Consider the following 17390-nt stretch of genomic DNA (forward strand, 5'->3'; position numbering starts at 1 on the left):
CTCAGGGCCCGCCCCCACTCCCGGCCCTACGGCGTAGGCGGGGCCGATTGACGCCTATTGTCAGAGCGGAGGGTGACGCGGTCCCGGAGCGTTTACCGCAGTTTGCCAAAGCCCTTGGGGGACTGGGCCGTGAGCAGGCAGAAGGCGGAATCCGGGAGGGAGTGGGCGGGGCCCACCACAATAAAGGCGGGTTCTGGTAGCGCCCGCTGCTGGCTGCTTTGTGGCAGACTGGCGTCTCAAGGTTTGAGCTGCGGGCTCATTAACTCTAATCTCAACAGCTCAGTCTTAACTTGACCCAAAGCGTAATATTTGCATGACACTTGTTATTACTTTATAAATATCTGCGTTTCCTACCTCACTGTAAACCTTATTTGGCAGAGATCACATCTCTTGCTTACTATTACCAGCATTTAGCAGAATGTCTGGCACATAGTAAGTGCTCAACACACAGGAAGGGAGGGGAGAAGACAAACTGAGTGTTAGGGGCTGCATTGTATCCTCCCAAAATTCGTATGTTGAATTCACAACCCCCAATACCTCAGGATGTGACTTTGGAGATAGGGTCTTTAAAGAGGTAATTAAATTGAAATGAGATCATTAAGGTGGGCCCTGATCCAATATGACTGGTGTCTTTATAAGTAAGCAGAGATTAGCACACAGCACAGAGGGGAGCATCGCATGAGTAAGAAGGCGGCCATCCTAGAAGCCCAGGAGAGACCTTAAAAGAGACTAACACTGCGGACACCTTGATCTCAGATTGGTAGCCTTCACAACTGTGAGAAAATAAATTTTGGTTGTTTAAGCCACCCAGTCTGTGGTACTTTGTTTATGGTAACTTCAGCAAGCTAATACAGCTGACTATGCAGGATGAATAGCTTTATTTTTAAGTAAGCTTATTTTAAATAAATCACCTTTCTGAAAACATTAGCATTTCAACATTTTCTAAGGAGGTGGACATACCTAAGTGACAGAGAAATAAAGTACAATTGTCAAACAAAGTGGTTCTCTACCAGGGACATTTGACAGTGTCTGGAGACACTTCTGGTTGTCACATCTGGGGAAGGAAGGCCGTGTTGCTGGCATCTCGTGGGCAGAGGCCAGGGGTGCTGCTAAACATCCTACAGTGCACAGTACAGGCCCGTCACCCCTAAACAAAGCAGTATCCAGCCCAAAACATTATTAAGAGTTGAGGATGACAAACCAGTGACAGATGCACTTCTTAGAGGAAATGGAAAGATCCGGGTTTCTCTTTCCATCTGCAGTATTTTGCAGTTTACACGATTGAGGATGAAAGGATAGCTATAAAATTTATTTAAATTTTACTTCCAGGCCAAATAATTGTGAACTTGGGCTTTGGAGTTAGAGAGACCCGGTTCAAATTCAGCTCTGCAGCAACTTATTACTATATGATCTTGGACAAGTTACTTAACCTATTTATAAGGCTCAGTTTTTTTCATCTTTAAATTGGGTGTAGGAATAGAACTTACCATTTTGGGTTGTCGTGGGAATTAAATTGATATAATGCATTCAAGTGTTCAGTAATTGTGCCTAGCACGTGGCAAGTAATCAGATTCCAAATATTTTAAGTTTAAATATTTAAAAATCAAAAGTCTCTGTCAATTACCCAATATAAAACACCAAAGGAGAAAAAAAATCAGGCTTCATTTCTCTGTTACAGGATGGCTCCCAAACACGACTGATCATCAGAATCATTTTGAAGGAGGTGAGTCATGGGGACATCTGGGGGAAATGTGTTCTAGGCAGAGGGAACAGCAAGGACAAAGACCCTGAGTGGGAGCATGCTTGGCATATTCAAGAAACAGCAAGAAGGCCCATGTGGCTAGGGGAGCTTGGGGAGATGAGATCAGAGAGGTAGGGAGACCAGATCACTTGTTATAATCCTTAGTAGGTTTTGAACAGATCATTTTTGCTTCTGTGTTAAGAACAGACTGTAGAGGGGCAAGGGAGGAAACAGACACCATGCAGGAGGCTACCCCAAATAGTCCAAGCAAAAGACAATGGTGGCTCTGACTAGGGTACAAAGTTTCTTTATGGGATGATGAGAATGTTCTAAAATTAGATTATGATAATAGTCACACAACTCTGTAAATATACTAAAAAACTTTAAATGGGTAAACTTTATGGTATGTAAATTATATCTCAATAAAGCTGTTTAAAAAAAAGAAATGGGAAAATGGGTCTGTCCAAGGAAAAAACAAAATAATTGACAAACGATACTGAGAGCTTAGCTGAGATCGGATAACATAAATCTGCAGTGGTATCCTTTTGCATAATTGTATGGTTTCTTCCAACATAGTTACTGCTCAGTGGATGCAGTATAAAGGCAAGGATGTAAGGAAATTCAGGGTGTTCCTGAGATAGAAGTTCAGGTGATCAACCAATGAGAGGCCTCAGAAGAACACAACCTGGCCAGCACCTTGATCTTGGACTTTTAGACTCCAGAACAGTGAGAAAATAAGTTTCTGTTTTTTAAGCCACCCAGTCTGTGGTATTTTGCTGTGGCAGTCCTAACAGACTAATGCACCATCATAGTATAAAACTACTAAAAATGTCAACTGTGAAGAAAAGGGCTAGCTGCAGGCCTACAACCCATTCCCTCTCTACCAGGAATCAAGACCTCAGTCAAATTTTCATTTTATTTATTTTGGCTGTGCCACGCAGCTTGCGGGGATCTTAGTTCCCTGACCAGGGATCAAAAACGGGTCCCCTGCAGTGGAAGCTTGGAGTCCTAACCACTGGACCTCCAGGGAATTCCCCAAATTTCCATTTTAAAAGTGCTAATAATATTTACTAGCGGAAAGAAAATGAAAAATTCTTCTCTCTCAAAAGCTTGTAGCAAGACGCACTTGGTCTATAGGGATGGCTTATTGTAAAACCTGGAATTTATGAATTTATGAGGCATGGTTGGCTGGAGAATGAGGCTCATCATTTAAATTGTGTAATTAATGAGGTATAAAAAGAGGACGATGCAAAACCAAATGACTCCCTTTGTTTATACAATGTCTCTGAAAACACTGCCCAGAAGGAAACTGTCCTTTAATTTGGAATTCAAAATGCACCGTAATGAGGGAGAAAAAGGGCATTGTGGAGCTAAGCGTGGTAATGTTGGACTTCTCCAAGAGAAGACTGTTTCACCTGTGCCTAGTGATCGCCCTGTATCCTTTAAATCATTAATCAAATTTGGTATTGGCTACGATCTATGACTGATGAGTCTGATTTGACAAACTCTTTGGGTTAACCAAGACTTTGCATAGAAAAATTATTTTGCACTTCTTATTAACTCAGAAACATTCCTGTTTTAAGGTCTATCAATCCAATTTGATAAATGTATACTTCAGATAGAATAATTTGATAATATGAAGGATTAACAGTCATATAATTGAAATAATCTCATAAAGGGACATACATGAATTTATTTAAAACTTTATTATATAAATTTTCATTTCTTTTAAAGATTACAAAACCTGTTCTGTGACAGGAATACAAGCAATATTGTTCCAGGATTATTCATGGATACATCTGAAAGAGCTTTGATTACACATTAATAGTATGATTTGAAAACTTCCCAGATTAGACTCTTAAGTAAAACAATTTAAAGTATTCAGTGATATTTAATCCTTTACAAGCATTTCGTAATTATGGCAGCAGGGCCAAGCATCTGATGCGATTTAACCACCAATAAAAGGTACAATACATATGAACTCATGATATGGTGCCTTGGGCTTCTGGCATGCCTTACTAGAGAGAAACTAGTATAAAGTAAAATCATATATAATAGTAGAAAAATATTTGTGATTTTTTTCTTTTTTAAAAACTGTTTAAGTAGATACCCATCCCTTTCCCACCCATGGCCAAAAATGCAAAATAATTACATCCCTTAGGTGTATACCTTCCCTTTTGCTTAGGGTAAGAGTTAAGATAAACATAATACAGGTATGTAATTTTAAGAGTTAAAAACTCATCACCCATAATCATTAAGGATGCTAAGGAATGGCAATACCTTGAAGCTTTTTTTAAAAATTAAAAAACAAAGCCTTAGATGGTAAACTACACTTAGAGAAACGCAAACCAAAACCTTTATCCTTATGCCCTTGCTTTGTATTTAAGTTCTATTTTAAGTACTTGTTTGGAAAACTCAGTATACAGTTCACTCAGTACTATAGTGATAATAGGAGTAAAGATTTTCACTTCCATTAGATATTGAACTAATCTACTCAGAGAGGACTATTATAGCGACTCTCTTCTCACATACGTTTACATACATTGTACTCAAATGGTATGTGCTCTAAAGAGGTTTTCTTGAGGTTTGCACCTCTGAACTTAGTCTCTAAATTTTCCTTTCCACTAATCTCTATTCAATGTCATATACTTTGCTAGTTGCTCTGGGAGAAGTCATGGACATTTAAACAGCTTATCATGCACTTCAAGGTTATATGGCAAAATAATGAGGAAAGTGCCTTAAGAGGTAGGAAGTAGGCTCTCATCCCAACCCTTGGTATGCCCTGGTATGAACAGTTAAAAGACTGGAATCAAAGTGGTAAATGTGAGACTGATAGTAATACAAGGCTTAAGAAAATTAAGTCGACTTAGTTACTAGAATTCTTTGCAAACAGTCGCATTGGAACCAGTTACAAGTCACTCGATCACACAGAATACAGCAGTGTCAAAAATACATAAAGCGCACTGTAGATACAAATTCTTCTTGGCCATCCATATTTAGTTATTATCATTCTGTAGATTCTTCACTAGAAAAAGTGGTTAAGCGTGGCTCTGCAGAATACCACACTCCCAAGAAAGCGAGTTTCATTCCTTCATTAACTGGTCTCCACCAATGGTCACTTGGGGAGACCAGCAAAATGTAAGCAATCTGGAGGTGAAAAGAGGACTATTTTCATTAATTGAAATAAAAATGCTGAGTTAAGTCAACTTATCTGTGAATTAAATAAGGCTCAAAGTATACATCCAGTTTGTTAGTCACATGGAGTTGGACCTTTCGGAGGGACAGAACTCTAGGACTGGATTGAAACCTCCTGGTTTAAGCACCAAGGTCAGCCATGGAACCCATCATATCTGTTCGTCACAGAAAGCAGACCTTTTCTGACCATTTACATTCCTGAGATATCTGTCCTAATGCCTTCATAAATCTCAAATGCTGGATACCACCATAAGAGAGAATTCTCAATAGTAAAGAAGACTGAAAAATTTTAGCTCATTTATAAAGGCCAGGAAGTAGAGAAAATCAAAGCCATGTTGAAATGTGTATTGCTGACTTTCATGGTGATGCACATCTATACCAAGCCCCCAAATCTTGAACGCTTTTCTGCTCTCACCTGAGGCTGGACGTACCCCAGCCTCTTTCTTACCCAACCCATGCTGCCCATCCATGAAATCTTTCCTGGGCTGAGGGTACAGGGCACAGCTAACAGGCTAGCCCCACCTCCCAAGATGTCCCCTGGTCCCAACAGCAACCACTTCTTAAAAATAGTTGGGAAATGGTTGGCCCAAACCTGCTCTTTGCAGCCCACTGTGTGTGAAATGTAGAATCTCTACTGCATACACACCACACCCTCTCCAGATACTCACTAAGTGACTTTTCCCACACGTCAGTCTCCAGCCTCACAGCATCTTGATTCTGTGCCCTGTCAAAATTATTATATTTTTGGACTTTTGGGGTTGCTTGTGAATAAATGAATCCATATCAGATCTGTTAAAGTGAAGGGTCTATTGTACTTAGAAGACATATCTATAAATTAGGAGCTGAAATGACTTACTTATATGACAGCTTAAAAGGACAAAAAACTTACCTTAATTTAGCATCATCACTTGAAAGGGAAGCTAGAAAACACATGGTAGTGTGATCCATATTTTCCAGTACGTGCTTGGTAATGTTAAGTCTACCATTCTGGATATTATTGTGGATTATAAGCTAAGAGGAGGTTTGTAAAAGTGGCCTGATAGTTTAGTTCCTTCTTTCATATTGAAATATCTTTCATATTGAAATAAAACCTCCTGGGAGAAGCCCTGGTAACCAGCAGGACTAACTGGGAAAGGGCCTCACTACCACAACTATAGGGGCCAGGAGGAACTGGACTTGGAGAAATTAATGGAAAGGTTATCCCAGCACAAGCATTACATTTAGAGCACATTGTTGGCCAAGTTTGTCTGCTCTGTCAAAGGCAATAGGAACACCAGAATCACAGATGAAATAAATTATACTCGTGAACTGCTTTTTAGGCAGAAAGCCTCCAGTTTTGTGAACATATAACTTGCTTTTCTCCAATAAAACTGGCAGCTGTACTAGGCAAAGAAGGCATTCATATACTAGTAGAGGACTGCCCCAGGAAATATATAGTTTTTGAACAGCTCAGTTTGTGGTCGAGTGATAATACGAGGGGAAGGCAGCACGGTGTTATGAGGGAAAAAAACTGAAAGGGAAGTTAAGGATTCTAGTCTTTGCTTTGGGTCTCAGGTTCTTTACCTGCAATATGAGAAAGTTGGACTAGATAATTTAAAAGCATTTACACATTTACTTCTGGTTCTAAAAGACGATGATGGGCAATACACCTAAGCACTTATGGAATAGTGTTAGTGTCAAAAATCTGAAAATGCTATCTTTTTTCTGCCTAGAGTTACATTAACATTTTAAAAGTGACAAAAATTTGGGATGACCATGGTTGGGAACACTTAATAGAGGAGAAAGAAAAACAAAGCTTTCTTTCCAGGCATTGGAAAGCAGCTGTTAATAGTTAGCATCCATATACTCAAGAATATTTAAAAACTTTCTCCATCTAGATCTTCTGAAATCCCTCCTCCTATACATTTTTTATTTAGAAGATAAACTTACATTTGCTTTCTATGCAATAATCATTTTGTGTCACTTGGGCAAAAGGCATGATAGATTTCCTCTTTCCCTTTAATTGCACAGAGGAGAAATTAAGGAATAATGAGCGGCTTCCAAGATATTTAGATAAACCATGCTTTCCTGGCTTTGTACTCTCAGGGGAAGATTTAAAGCTTCTGGCAGGAAAAAAAGAGTTCTGATGTAAATGACTTAGTACATGACTAGGAAAGATCTGTTCAGGCACATTCTTGATGAGATAAGTTAAATCACCTTTTCCTTGCTCATATGTTTTTCATATTACATATTGATGTATGCTAGGTAGCTTGGCAAAGATACAGGTAATAATGGATGCAGAAGTTTCTTTAATGATATTGTGGAAACTAACAAATTAGATGTAGATAATGAATACTCTAATCTAAGCAGATCCAGTGACCATTATGAAAAGTGATCATTTCTGAAGTTAAAGAAAGCATTATATGAAACTAACACAATACTGTAAATCAACTATACTCCAATAAAAATTTTAAAAAAAAGAAAAGAAAGCATTATATGGCTATAAATCATCAGGAGGAATTCAGAAAACACTCAATGCTGAACATTCACTTAGCCTACCTCAGCTATGATTGATCAAGAATGTTTTATTCCCTAGAATAAGAAAGTTTAAGTCCAATTTCATAGAGAGGCCTGTGGCCTTTATTACATTCAAATTAGTGTTTAATATAGAGCATCTTAATGGGATAGAATTATGATTTACTTTTTTTCCCCAAAAAAGGATACTTTTCCTGCAGGTATACAAGAACAGGTATCCTGTTATTCATATGCTAAATTCTGCAATTTGATCTATTTAAACATGAAATATTCAATGGGACTTCAATGACCTGTTGCTAAATTTTCCTTCGCCAGTCTCTTCACCATGCCTCTTAAAGGCCTTTGATGTATATTGGGAAAAATCCCAAATTTATGTCAACTACTAAGAATGGATACTATTTAAGATTAAAAGTGCAAGGACTACTTCCTTAATAAAGGAAAAAAGACCCTAAGGAGTTGCAAAGTATATGGACTAACTTCACAGGTGTACTCTTGATGTCATACCACACACATATGATAACTTTCTTTACCATAACAGCTCTCTAGGTTAGCCTGACAGAGCACCTGACTTTAAGAAACAAACGAACGAACCAGTGAAACAGACATGGGGAAAGATATGTACATTTTGGAAGTATTACATTCAACAGCTGTTCTACAATCTGGCCATTTTTAGGGCTGTCCAACAATACCGTTAATCCAGGTGAACTATTTAACCAGAATTCATAGTCAATTGATTAATAATAGATTCCAAGTTAAACAAGGCATGTATACATTAAAGAAAGCAGTACAGAAATGTACTGTATATGAACTGTTTACAAAAACATACAAAATGTTGGATGGCACAAGGGATACAGTGCTAATATAAACGGATTGTTTAAGCTAAGTGCTTAACATAAACTGTCCATCCCTATAACTAACAAAGAATATTTAAGGGACATGAAATATCTCCTATAAAAATAATGCTATGTGGTGTAGAGTACTTTATTCAGTGTATTTTTAGGTGGTATTCATATGTTCATTATTCTTCTTGTTGATTCAGTGAATATATCTTCATCATGTTTCCATTTTCAATTCAGCCGAAGCTCCAGGAAAATCTAACCTGCTAACAATCATTTAAAGCGAGAAGAGACGAAAGCGGGAGAGCAGCAGGAGCAGCAGCATTATGGGTACCAGCTGGGACAGTGTGTGCCTGCAGGTGTCTCTCAGATATGTGCTACCTGTCGCCAGAACTTGTGCTATCAGCTTACACCATGGTACCAAATATCTCACTGAGGTCACTTCACAGGGCTGTAGAGGTGATTTTTTTAATACCTCTCCGCTGAGCAAGAGTAGAGCGGCCTACTGGTTCCAAAACTGGTGACTGATTACGGTTTAAAGCAGAGTATGTAGCTGCCATGGCACCCTGAAAACAGGAAAGAAAGGTCACAAATAATGACAATGGGTAGTCACCTGTACACAGAATATGAAATGGTTTTTTCCCAGATATTTTCTTCATATGCAAATTTATATAGATTTTATTAGGCTCATAATGAAAATAACCACACAGGTCAAATCCTCTGATTTAACTAAAACTGAAGAGGCCAATGTGGGAGGTTGAAATTATCGATGAGAGAGGACACAGGTGGGCTCATAACAAGCAGTCCTTACTTTTCTCAGGACTATTAAATTTGTTTTTCCTTTGCAATCCTTTACCATGAGAGTCAGCAAGGCATGCTGTTTTAGAATTTGTATTTTGCCACTGCTGACAACCTCCAAGAGTCTGCTTTGGGTTGTGCGTAAGAAAGACAGGTACAAAGAAAAGTTAGGAAATCCATAAAGTTTATCTGATTGATAAATTCAGAAATCATTCCTAAACTGGTTTTATTATGCTATTTTGGCATGCCTTGACTTTTTCTTTTCTAAATCACCCACTGTAAGAGATTCCCACGCAAGAACTGGATGCAGGTTGAGAGGCAAAGTGAAAGGGCAAGGTGCTATGGTACCGAGAGGGCGTCTCATAATCTCTCCTGGAGGACATGTGGCACACAGTGCCCAAATGGGCTGCTCACCTTGACTAGATGCGGTGCGTCCTGTCTGTTTAGTTGGTATTGCGGCAGTTGGTCCCAGTGGACGATCCAAGGATGTCTGAGCACAAGGGCAGCAGTCAGTCTCTGATGAGGGTCCACATGAAGCATCTTTGACACCAGGTCCTACAATGGGAAAAAGAATAATAAAATAAACTTAAACCTTTGTTTTTCCATAGCACCTGATACTGTTGAGTATTCTTCCTTGGCTTCTATGACACTATTTTTTCCCACTAGCAGACCTTTGGGTGCAAAGCAATTTAGTCAATATGACAATTTGTTTAAAAAAAAAGCAAAAACTTAGGTCTTTGTTTTCTCCTCCCTGAGTAACAGTAATTTTGGTGTATTACAAAGGGTAAATTTACCACATTTTATGTATCTTTAAGGACTTTGGCTCTTTTTTTCCCTCAGATATTCTGAGTTTTCTACATTTTTGTGGATTTATTTATAAGTAATTTTCAGCTACTTAAGACGTTTTTGTGCTATTGGTAATGCTGAAAAGCAGTACATAACTGTTCAATAACAGGAATTAACTTGAGGGCTCTAAATGCTCCCCTCAAAGATTACAGAGTTATTTTTATTTTTTTTCTACTTCCCAATTTTGTGGGTATTCACCGTATTACATTATACTTGTAATCACAGGTCTTAACTGGACAAATTAGCAAACGTTATTAGTAATCACATGGCATTCATAAGATAGGCTGTGAGTTGGATGCAATTTTTTGTGCTCTATTTGTATCTCATCCTCACCTGCCTTGCACTCAAAAAAGCATAATAAAATGCAAGTGAATGAGAACCAAATTATAAAAATTATAGAGATAACCTCGACTTGCTTTAACTTATTAAAAAAAGCAGGCAGTATGTAAACTCTGATACTTTCTACGGTAACATTACTTGATATGCTTGACAACCGATCGTGACAAAGTTTCTGGTGGACTCCAATGGATAAGAACTACTACTTCACAGAGTGACCTTGAAAAAGGAAAATCTGATCACTACAATGCTTAGTATTTTTCAACAGTTCCCCAATACTTAGAGTAAACTCCAAAACTTGAGCATGATCAACAAAGCCTTCCATAATTGGGGTTCATCGGCTACCCTCTCACGTGTACCTGGTACTACTCATACCAAACTCCTTGCACTGCCCTGGAGGCATTCTGCCATTCCCATTCCATCAGGACCACACATGGGCTGATCCCTCAGCCTGGGATGGACTACGTCCTTCTGCTTCCCAAGCTGCGTGGCGAATCCCTTCATTGCTTCTGGAAAGCTTTCCCTGAAATTTTTCTGATCAAGCATCATCTGTGAACTTCTTTAGCATACAAAACAGAGCATTGTAACAGCACATGTGACACTGTACTGTATATTTTTGGCTATCTCCCAACTAGACTGTGAGCTCTCTGAGATCAGGAATTCCATCTGAGTCACATCTTTTATCCCTGGAGCCTTCACTTATTAAGCACATTGTAGGTGCTCAATACATGAATTAAAAAGTAAACAAGGGGCTTCCCTGGTGGCGCAGTGGTTGAGAGTCCGCCTGCCGATGCAGGGGACACGGGTTCGTGTCCCGGTCCGGGAAGATCCCACATGCCGCGGAGCGGCTGGGCCCGTGAGCCATGGCGACTGAACCTGCGCATCTGGAGCCTGTGCTCCGTAACGGGAGAGGCCACAACAGTGAGAGGCCTGCGTACCGCAAAAAAAAAAAAAGTAAACAAGTACCCAGGAAAATGAATTATCTGGTTTAAAAAATTTTATTGTTAAACAAGGGGAAAGGCTAACCTATCACTTTAAATACAGTTACAAAACTAAGTATTATCTACACAGGCATTAAGCTGGTCAACTGAGGCTTCATCTCTATGCCAAAAGTATCTATAAAAATTTCTGACATACCCTATTTACTAATGCAATCACCTCAACTCAAGCACCCACCTCTAAGCAAAATGAGCCAGCACTTTTTACCAATATGTATCTTCCTCATCTCCTCTATGTTTTCCTTATTTTGAAATGAAAAACTTTGCTCTTCTTTTTAAAAAAGAATTTTCTCTAAATAAAGTGAAACTAAAAAAAAAAAAAAAAAAGTGAAACTAGAGCAGGGTTAGAAAGCAAATCAGCGTTATTCAGGGGATGGCAGGTCTTCCAGCGAGAAAGGCTTTCCAAATAGATTTCAAGCAGACATATAAAACTAAATTACTGTCTACTGTGAAGAAGATTGACCCTTTTCTTCATAATATGGACCAAAAATAGAAAATGGTGTAGTTATTCTAGGGAACAAGGGCTTTGGAATCAGCTATTTATTTTTGAGCATCCACATGTGCCTGGTGTATAACTGAGGATAAGTTCACACTAAAATTCTGGGCCTTGGTTTCCTACTGTGAAATGGTGATACTACCACCTATTTTACAGGGTTGTTAAGAGGATTAAATGGGATAATTTAGGTAAAGTGCAGTGTGAGGCACAGAGGAGACACACAAATCATGAAGACCACCACCATTATTATTCATCATGTTCATCAGTAAGAAGTAGTTTGAGATATATAGATAATAAAGCCAAACCAATATATTCTGGGAAAGAAACAAAATTAGTTGTCAATTTTTGAGTTTGAGTTATTTGGTAACATCATTTCAATACAACTTTATAAACAAGTTTCTAACTGATATTATTTTTTCTCACTAGGGATTATGAAAAATTATTTTCTCAAAAGCTTTTAATAGGAAGCCATACTTACCTTTGCTGTGTCTGAAACAGAATTCCAGTAGCCACCACTTAGTGAGAATTTTCCACTTCCTATCCGTGCCAATATTTCCTCTGGTGTATCATCAGGGCCATTTGCAAATGGAGTGTAACTAATTTATAATAGAATTAAAATGCTAATGAATAAAACTTCTTTTTTGGTTGGTAATTTTTATATTTATTTGCAGTAACCAAAAGTACTCTAAGTAGTTCATTTAATGTAATACTTTATTAAAACCTACTAAAGTAAAAAAATAACAACATGAAGCTTCATAAAGCACCAGGTCAAGATATAAGTTATGAAATATTAATTTAGATTTAATACACAATAATATAAATAAGATATGACACATTATAGAATAAAATATTTAAAAGAGTATATGGGGCTTCCCTGGTGGCGCAGTGGTTGGGGGTCCGCCTGCTGATGCAGGGGACGCGGGTTCGTGCCCTGGGCCAGGAGGATCCCACATGCCACGGAGCGGCTGGGCCCGTAAGCCATGGCCGCTGAGCCTGCCTGTCCGGAGCCTGTGCTCTGCAACGGGGGAGGCCACGGCAGTGAGAGGCCCGCGTACCGCAGAAAAACCCAAAAAAACAGTATATGTTTATGACATAACTAGACTACAAAAAAGATATGGAAAAAAATCAACTTATGACCTCAAGACATTAATAACACTACACTACAGAAAACAGTAATGATATAGCTATAAATATGAGAGAGAGAGAGGGAGATAGGATTGTATTATTAAACACGATGAGAAAATATGGAAGGAAAGATATTACAACAGAGATTGAAAAAATAAACCTAGATAATTTAAACAAAATATTGATAAATAAATGCTTACAACATATGGTACATACTCACCCAGTGAGCATTGTATAGAGGAGGACACCAAGACTCCATATATCACAAGCCGCATCATAGCCTTGTCGTTTTAAAACCTAGAAAAAGTAAAAATTAGTATTAACACACTGCTGTTTATTATATAGATTTGGATAGGCTGTGAACTGAATTATATCTCCTAAATCAATGCACACAAGAAAAACAGAACATGATTAACAAACAAGGCAATATAGTAATCCTATTCTAGAACCTTCTACTACTAATAATTCATATATATAAATTTAATTTTTTTTTGGCATTTTAAATCTTTTTTTTAAAAGTTATTTTATTTTATTTATTTTATTTTTGGCTGCATTGGGTCTTCGTTGCTGCAAGCGGGCTTTTCTCTGGTTGCGGCTCGCGGGGGCTACTCTTTGTTGTGGTGTGCAGGCTTCTCATTGTGGTGGTTTCTCTTGTTGGGAGCACGGGCTCTAGGCGCGTGGGCTTCAGTAGTTGTGGTACACGGGGCTCAGTAGTTGTGGCTCGCGGGCTCTAGAGCTCAGGCTCGGTAGTTGTGGCGCACAGGCTTAGTTGCTCCGCGGCATGTGGGATCTTCCCGGACCAGGGCTCGAACCCATGTCCCCTGCATTGGCAGGCGAATTCCTAACCACTGTGTCACCAGGGAAGCCCCCGGCATTTTAAAGCTTAAAACTTTATTTCCTTCTCGGTGAACTAACAACTGCTTGGGACTCTGGCCATGGACCTATGTCAGACACGTTCATAGGTGAGAATTGTATAAATTTAAATTTTGATATTCAAATTAATTTACTGAATGCTGCTGTGGCACACAGTGGACTATAAAAATAAATTGAAGGTAAATTTCTTATTTAAATGTATTTATATTTTGTATGGGGCTGCAGAAACGATTAACATAAAACAATTAAGAAAACATATAACTAAGTATAAATGGTATAGTGCAAAACTGTTCTTTTATATATATATATATATATATAATTTGATTTACTCAAGCATTTAATAATCACCAACTATTATCAGGCATAAACTGTGACAAATACATTGTGACCACCTAGAGGGGTGGGACAGGGAGGGTGGGAGGGAGACGCAAGAGGGAGGAGATATGGGGATATATGTATATGTATAGCTGATTCACTTTGTTATAAAGCAGAAACTAACAAACCATGGTAAAGCAATTATACTTCAATAAGGAAAAAAAACTGTGACAAATACAAAACAATGGTTTTCCTTAAGAAAATCAGAATCTGGCAAAGGAAATAAACATATACATACTTAACAATTCAACATGATAAGTATTCTAACAAAACTATATGTGTAAAGGATATGAGTACAAAGATGAGGAAGCAATTCATTCTTGATATGGGGAGAGAGGGAAAGCTAGGAGCAGCCTGCTTGTATTGGGCCCATAAGTAAGAATTCAGGAGGCAAAGTGAAGAGGTGGGGGAGGGCAGAGGACACTCAAAGGGCAGAGGCAAGAGAGCAGAGCCTGCTTAGTGCCAGGCAAGTTCAGTGTGGCCAGATTTCCAGACAGGGGATACTAGAGAGACTGAAGGGCTTTTTAAATTATTTATTTATTTGGCTGCGCCACACAGCTTGCGGGATCTTAGTTCCCCGACTAGGGATCAAACCTGGGCCCCAGCAGTGAAAGTGCTGAGTCCTAACCACTGGACCGCTAGGGAGTTCACTGAAGAGCTTTTTATAAAAAGCTTGTTAAGTAATCTAGATTTTTTTCCCTGCAGGCAATCAGATGTTATTGAAGCATTAAAGAGGAAAATAAAATAAGTGGATGTGTATACCAGAAAGATAACTCAAGGCATAGAGGAAATGCTGGCAAGAAGAGAGAATGGAGACAGGCCACCTCACAGGAGGCAATTTGTAAGGCAGGACATGAAGGGGAAGACATAAAGATAAAATGGGAAGGACTTAGTAAAGATTGGATGTATAGGGCTTCCCTGGTGGTGCAGTGGTTAAGAATCTGCCTGCCAATGCAGGGGACACGGGTTTGAGCCCTGGTCCAGGAAGATCCCACATGCCACGGAGCAACTAAGCCCATGTGCCACACCACAACTACCGAGCCTATGCTCTAGAGCCCGCGAGCCACAACTACTGAGCCCATGTGCCACAAATACTAAGCCTGCACTCTAGAGCCCATGCACAAGAGGAGCCACTGCAATGAGAAGCTCGTGCACCGCAACGAAGAGTAGCCCCCGCTCTCCACAACTAGAGAAAGCCCGCTTGCAGCAACGAAGGCCCAATGCAGCCAAAAATAAGTAAATAAAATAAATTTTTTTAAAAAGAAAAGCATTAAAAAATATATCTTACTGTATGTTATACGGCAAGATAAAATTTAAAAAAAAAGATTGGATGTATGGGGTAAGGGAAAAGGGGTCTACAATATTTAGGAATCAGAATGGAAAGGATTTGGCAACAGACTAAATGTGGAGAAATAACAGAGAAGGAAGATTTCAGGAGGACTTTAAAGTTTTAACCCAGATGACTAAATGGTAAAGAGGAGACAAAGAGTTAAAGAGGTCTAAGGACAGTATGATCACTGAAGATTTCCTGAAGGAGAATTTAGAGGCAGGGTCTAAAGCAAAAAACATTCCAAAAACCATTCCAGTGTGCCAAGGCATAAAAGCTACATGGTGATTTCAAGAAGCAGACTGCTTATATGAAGCAGGAAACAATCATGAGGAAAAATTAGATGGCTGGATTAGGGGGCCACGCTTGGACACCAATGTGTGTCAGAGGCTGTGGATATGTGGACAAAGAAGAAAAGAATCTGTCCCTCATCAGTTCTAGTATCTCTGGGAGAACAGACTCAAATAATCTTTAAAAAATATTTTTCTATCTAAAAAGTAACAAAATTACAAAAAGTTTGGAAAACAGAGGGGGGATCCAACTATCTTAACATTATCAACTATTACAATTTTTGTGAAATATCTAGCACATGGTAAAAGCATAGACTTTGCAGCCAGGTTGCCTGGACTCAGATCTAGATCTGACCACAGGCAAATGACATCACCCCCTCACTGTGCACCTGGTTTCCTATAAAATGCAAATAAAAGTACTCACCTCACATAAGTTATAATGAGAATGAATTATTATATATAAATTATATCTCTGAGGATGAAATCCGTTAATACATGTGACTGGCACATAAGCCCTATATTAGGATTAACTATTGTAGTTACAATTTTTTACACAGTGATAATCAAAAGGCAAGAAATTTTGAGGGCAAAGCAGTGGATTTTAGCGTTGCTACAGTGGGGAACTGCAATTTCTTAGGAAAAGAAGCAACCTGATCAAAGCAGTGCTTGAAGAAGACTTCAGCAGCTTTGTAGCTTCTTTGTGGACTGATCACAGAACGACAAAAGGAAGCAACGCGCACCTAGGCTGCGGCAGTCATCTGGGGGTGTGGTGAGGGAAGCAGGGGCTAGGATGGCAGTTCTGTGAACAGAAGAGCCCCGAACCGGTTGCAGGGGATAAAAGAGATGGTACCTGGTTATACAGCTAAAGACAAGAAGAGCCCATGGTGTTTTAGCCTTAGAAATAGAAGGAAGATGGTGACAAAACCAGGAAATTCGAAGGGTGTTAGGAAAGGGGAAGAATAAGCTAGTTTCCATTTAACTCCATGCACTGACAAGCACAGAAGTGTCAGTGATAGTAGTTAGCTATAGATGTGTGATTATGCAGAAAGAAGTCAGAGCGGGAAAAGCATTATAGGTAGTACTGGATTGATGACAGGATGAACTACCAACAGAAGAAAAAGGGCTGACATTTTATTCTAATTATTTGCTCAGTAACTAACTCTTCAATTAAACAACTATTAACTATTCTATATTAAACACAGTAAATGAGTTTTTAAATATACTGAAATATTGCAAGCAAACTCTTTCGCAATTACCTCTGGTGCAACAAAATTTGCAGTATAACAAGGAGTCATGAGAAGACCATTTTCTGCTCTTAGCTGTTTGGCAAAGCCAAAATCACAAATTCGAATAGATTCTGGATTGCCAGATTCATCCACATAAAGAATGTTGCTAGGTTTCAAGTCTCTGTGAACCACCTAATTGAAATACAAATTAAAGAGGTGCATTAACGATACATTTCCATTATGGAAAATTATTTATTCACAAACTGTCAAGCAATGCACTTAACAAGATGATGGGTACCAACCTTTACATTATCCCAACATTATAAAATGCTGACAGTGTAATATAACTGCAACACAGAACTGGGGCAAGGAGAGGAGGAAGAAAGAACAGTACTTACCTTCCCCCTCTTTGTC

The 17390-nt window shown here is 38.8% G+C and overlaps 1 protein-coding gene across 12 annotated transcripts in view; it reads right to left on the reverse strand.

Annotated features, from left to right (window-relative positions):
• Positions 1-3428: 3428 nt before the first annotated feature.
• RPS6KA3 (ribosomal protein S6 kinase A3) overlaps positions 3429-17390 on the reverse strand; it is a 111102-nt gene continuing 97140 nt past the window's right edge. For 8 of the 12 annotated variants that reach the window (XM_033411512.2, XM_049704731.1, XM_033411517.2 and 5 more), the window contains 5 exons: positions 17007-17168; positions 13106-13182; positions 12239-12356; positions 9499-9639; positions 3429-4888 (listed from right to left, as the gene is read on the reverse strand). In XM_033411512.2, the coding sequence (XP_033267403.1) occupies positions 4748-4888; positions 9499-9639; positions 12239-12356; positions 13106-13182; positions 17007-17168 (639 nt within the window). In that variant the 3' untranslated portion in view covers positions 3429-4747. Of the gene's footprint in view, positions 4889-7049; positions 8853-9498; positions 9640-12238; positions 12357-13105; positions 13183-17006; positions 17169-17390 lie in introns of those variants that run through there. The other 4 variants (XM_004283065.4, XM_033411516.2, XM_049704733.1 and 1 more) reach the window with 2 other exon arrangements.

This window comes from Orcinus orca, chromosome X (genome assembly GCF_937001465.1).
Source record: "Orcinus orca chromosome X, mOrcOrc1.1, whole genome shotgun sequence".
Classification (NCBI taxonomy): Eukaryota; Metazoa; Chordata; class Mammalia; order Artiodactyla; family Delphinidae; genus Orcinus; species Orcinus orca.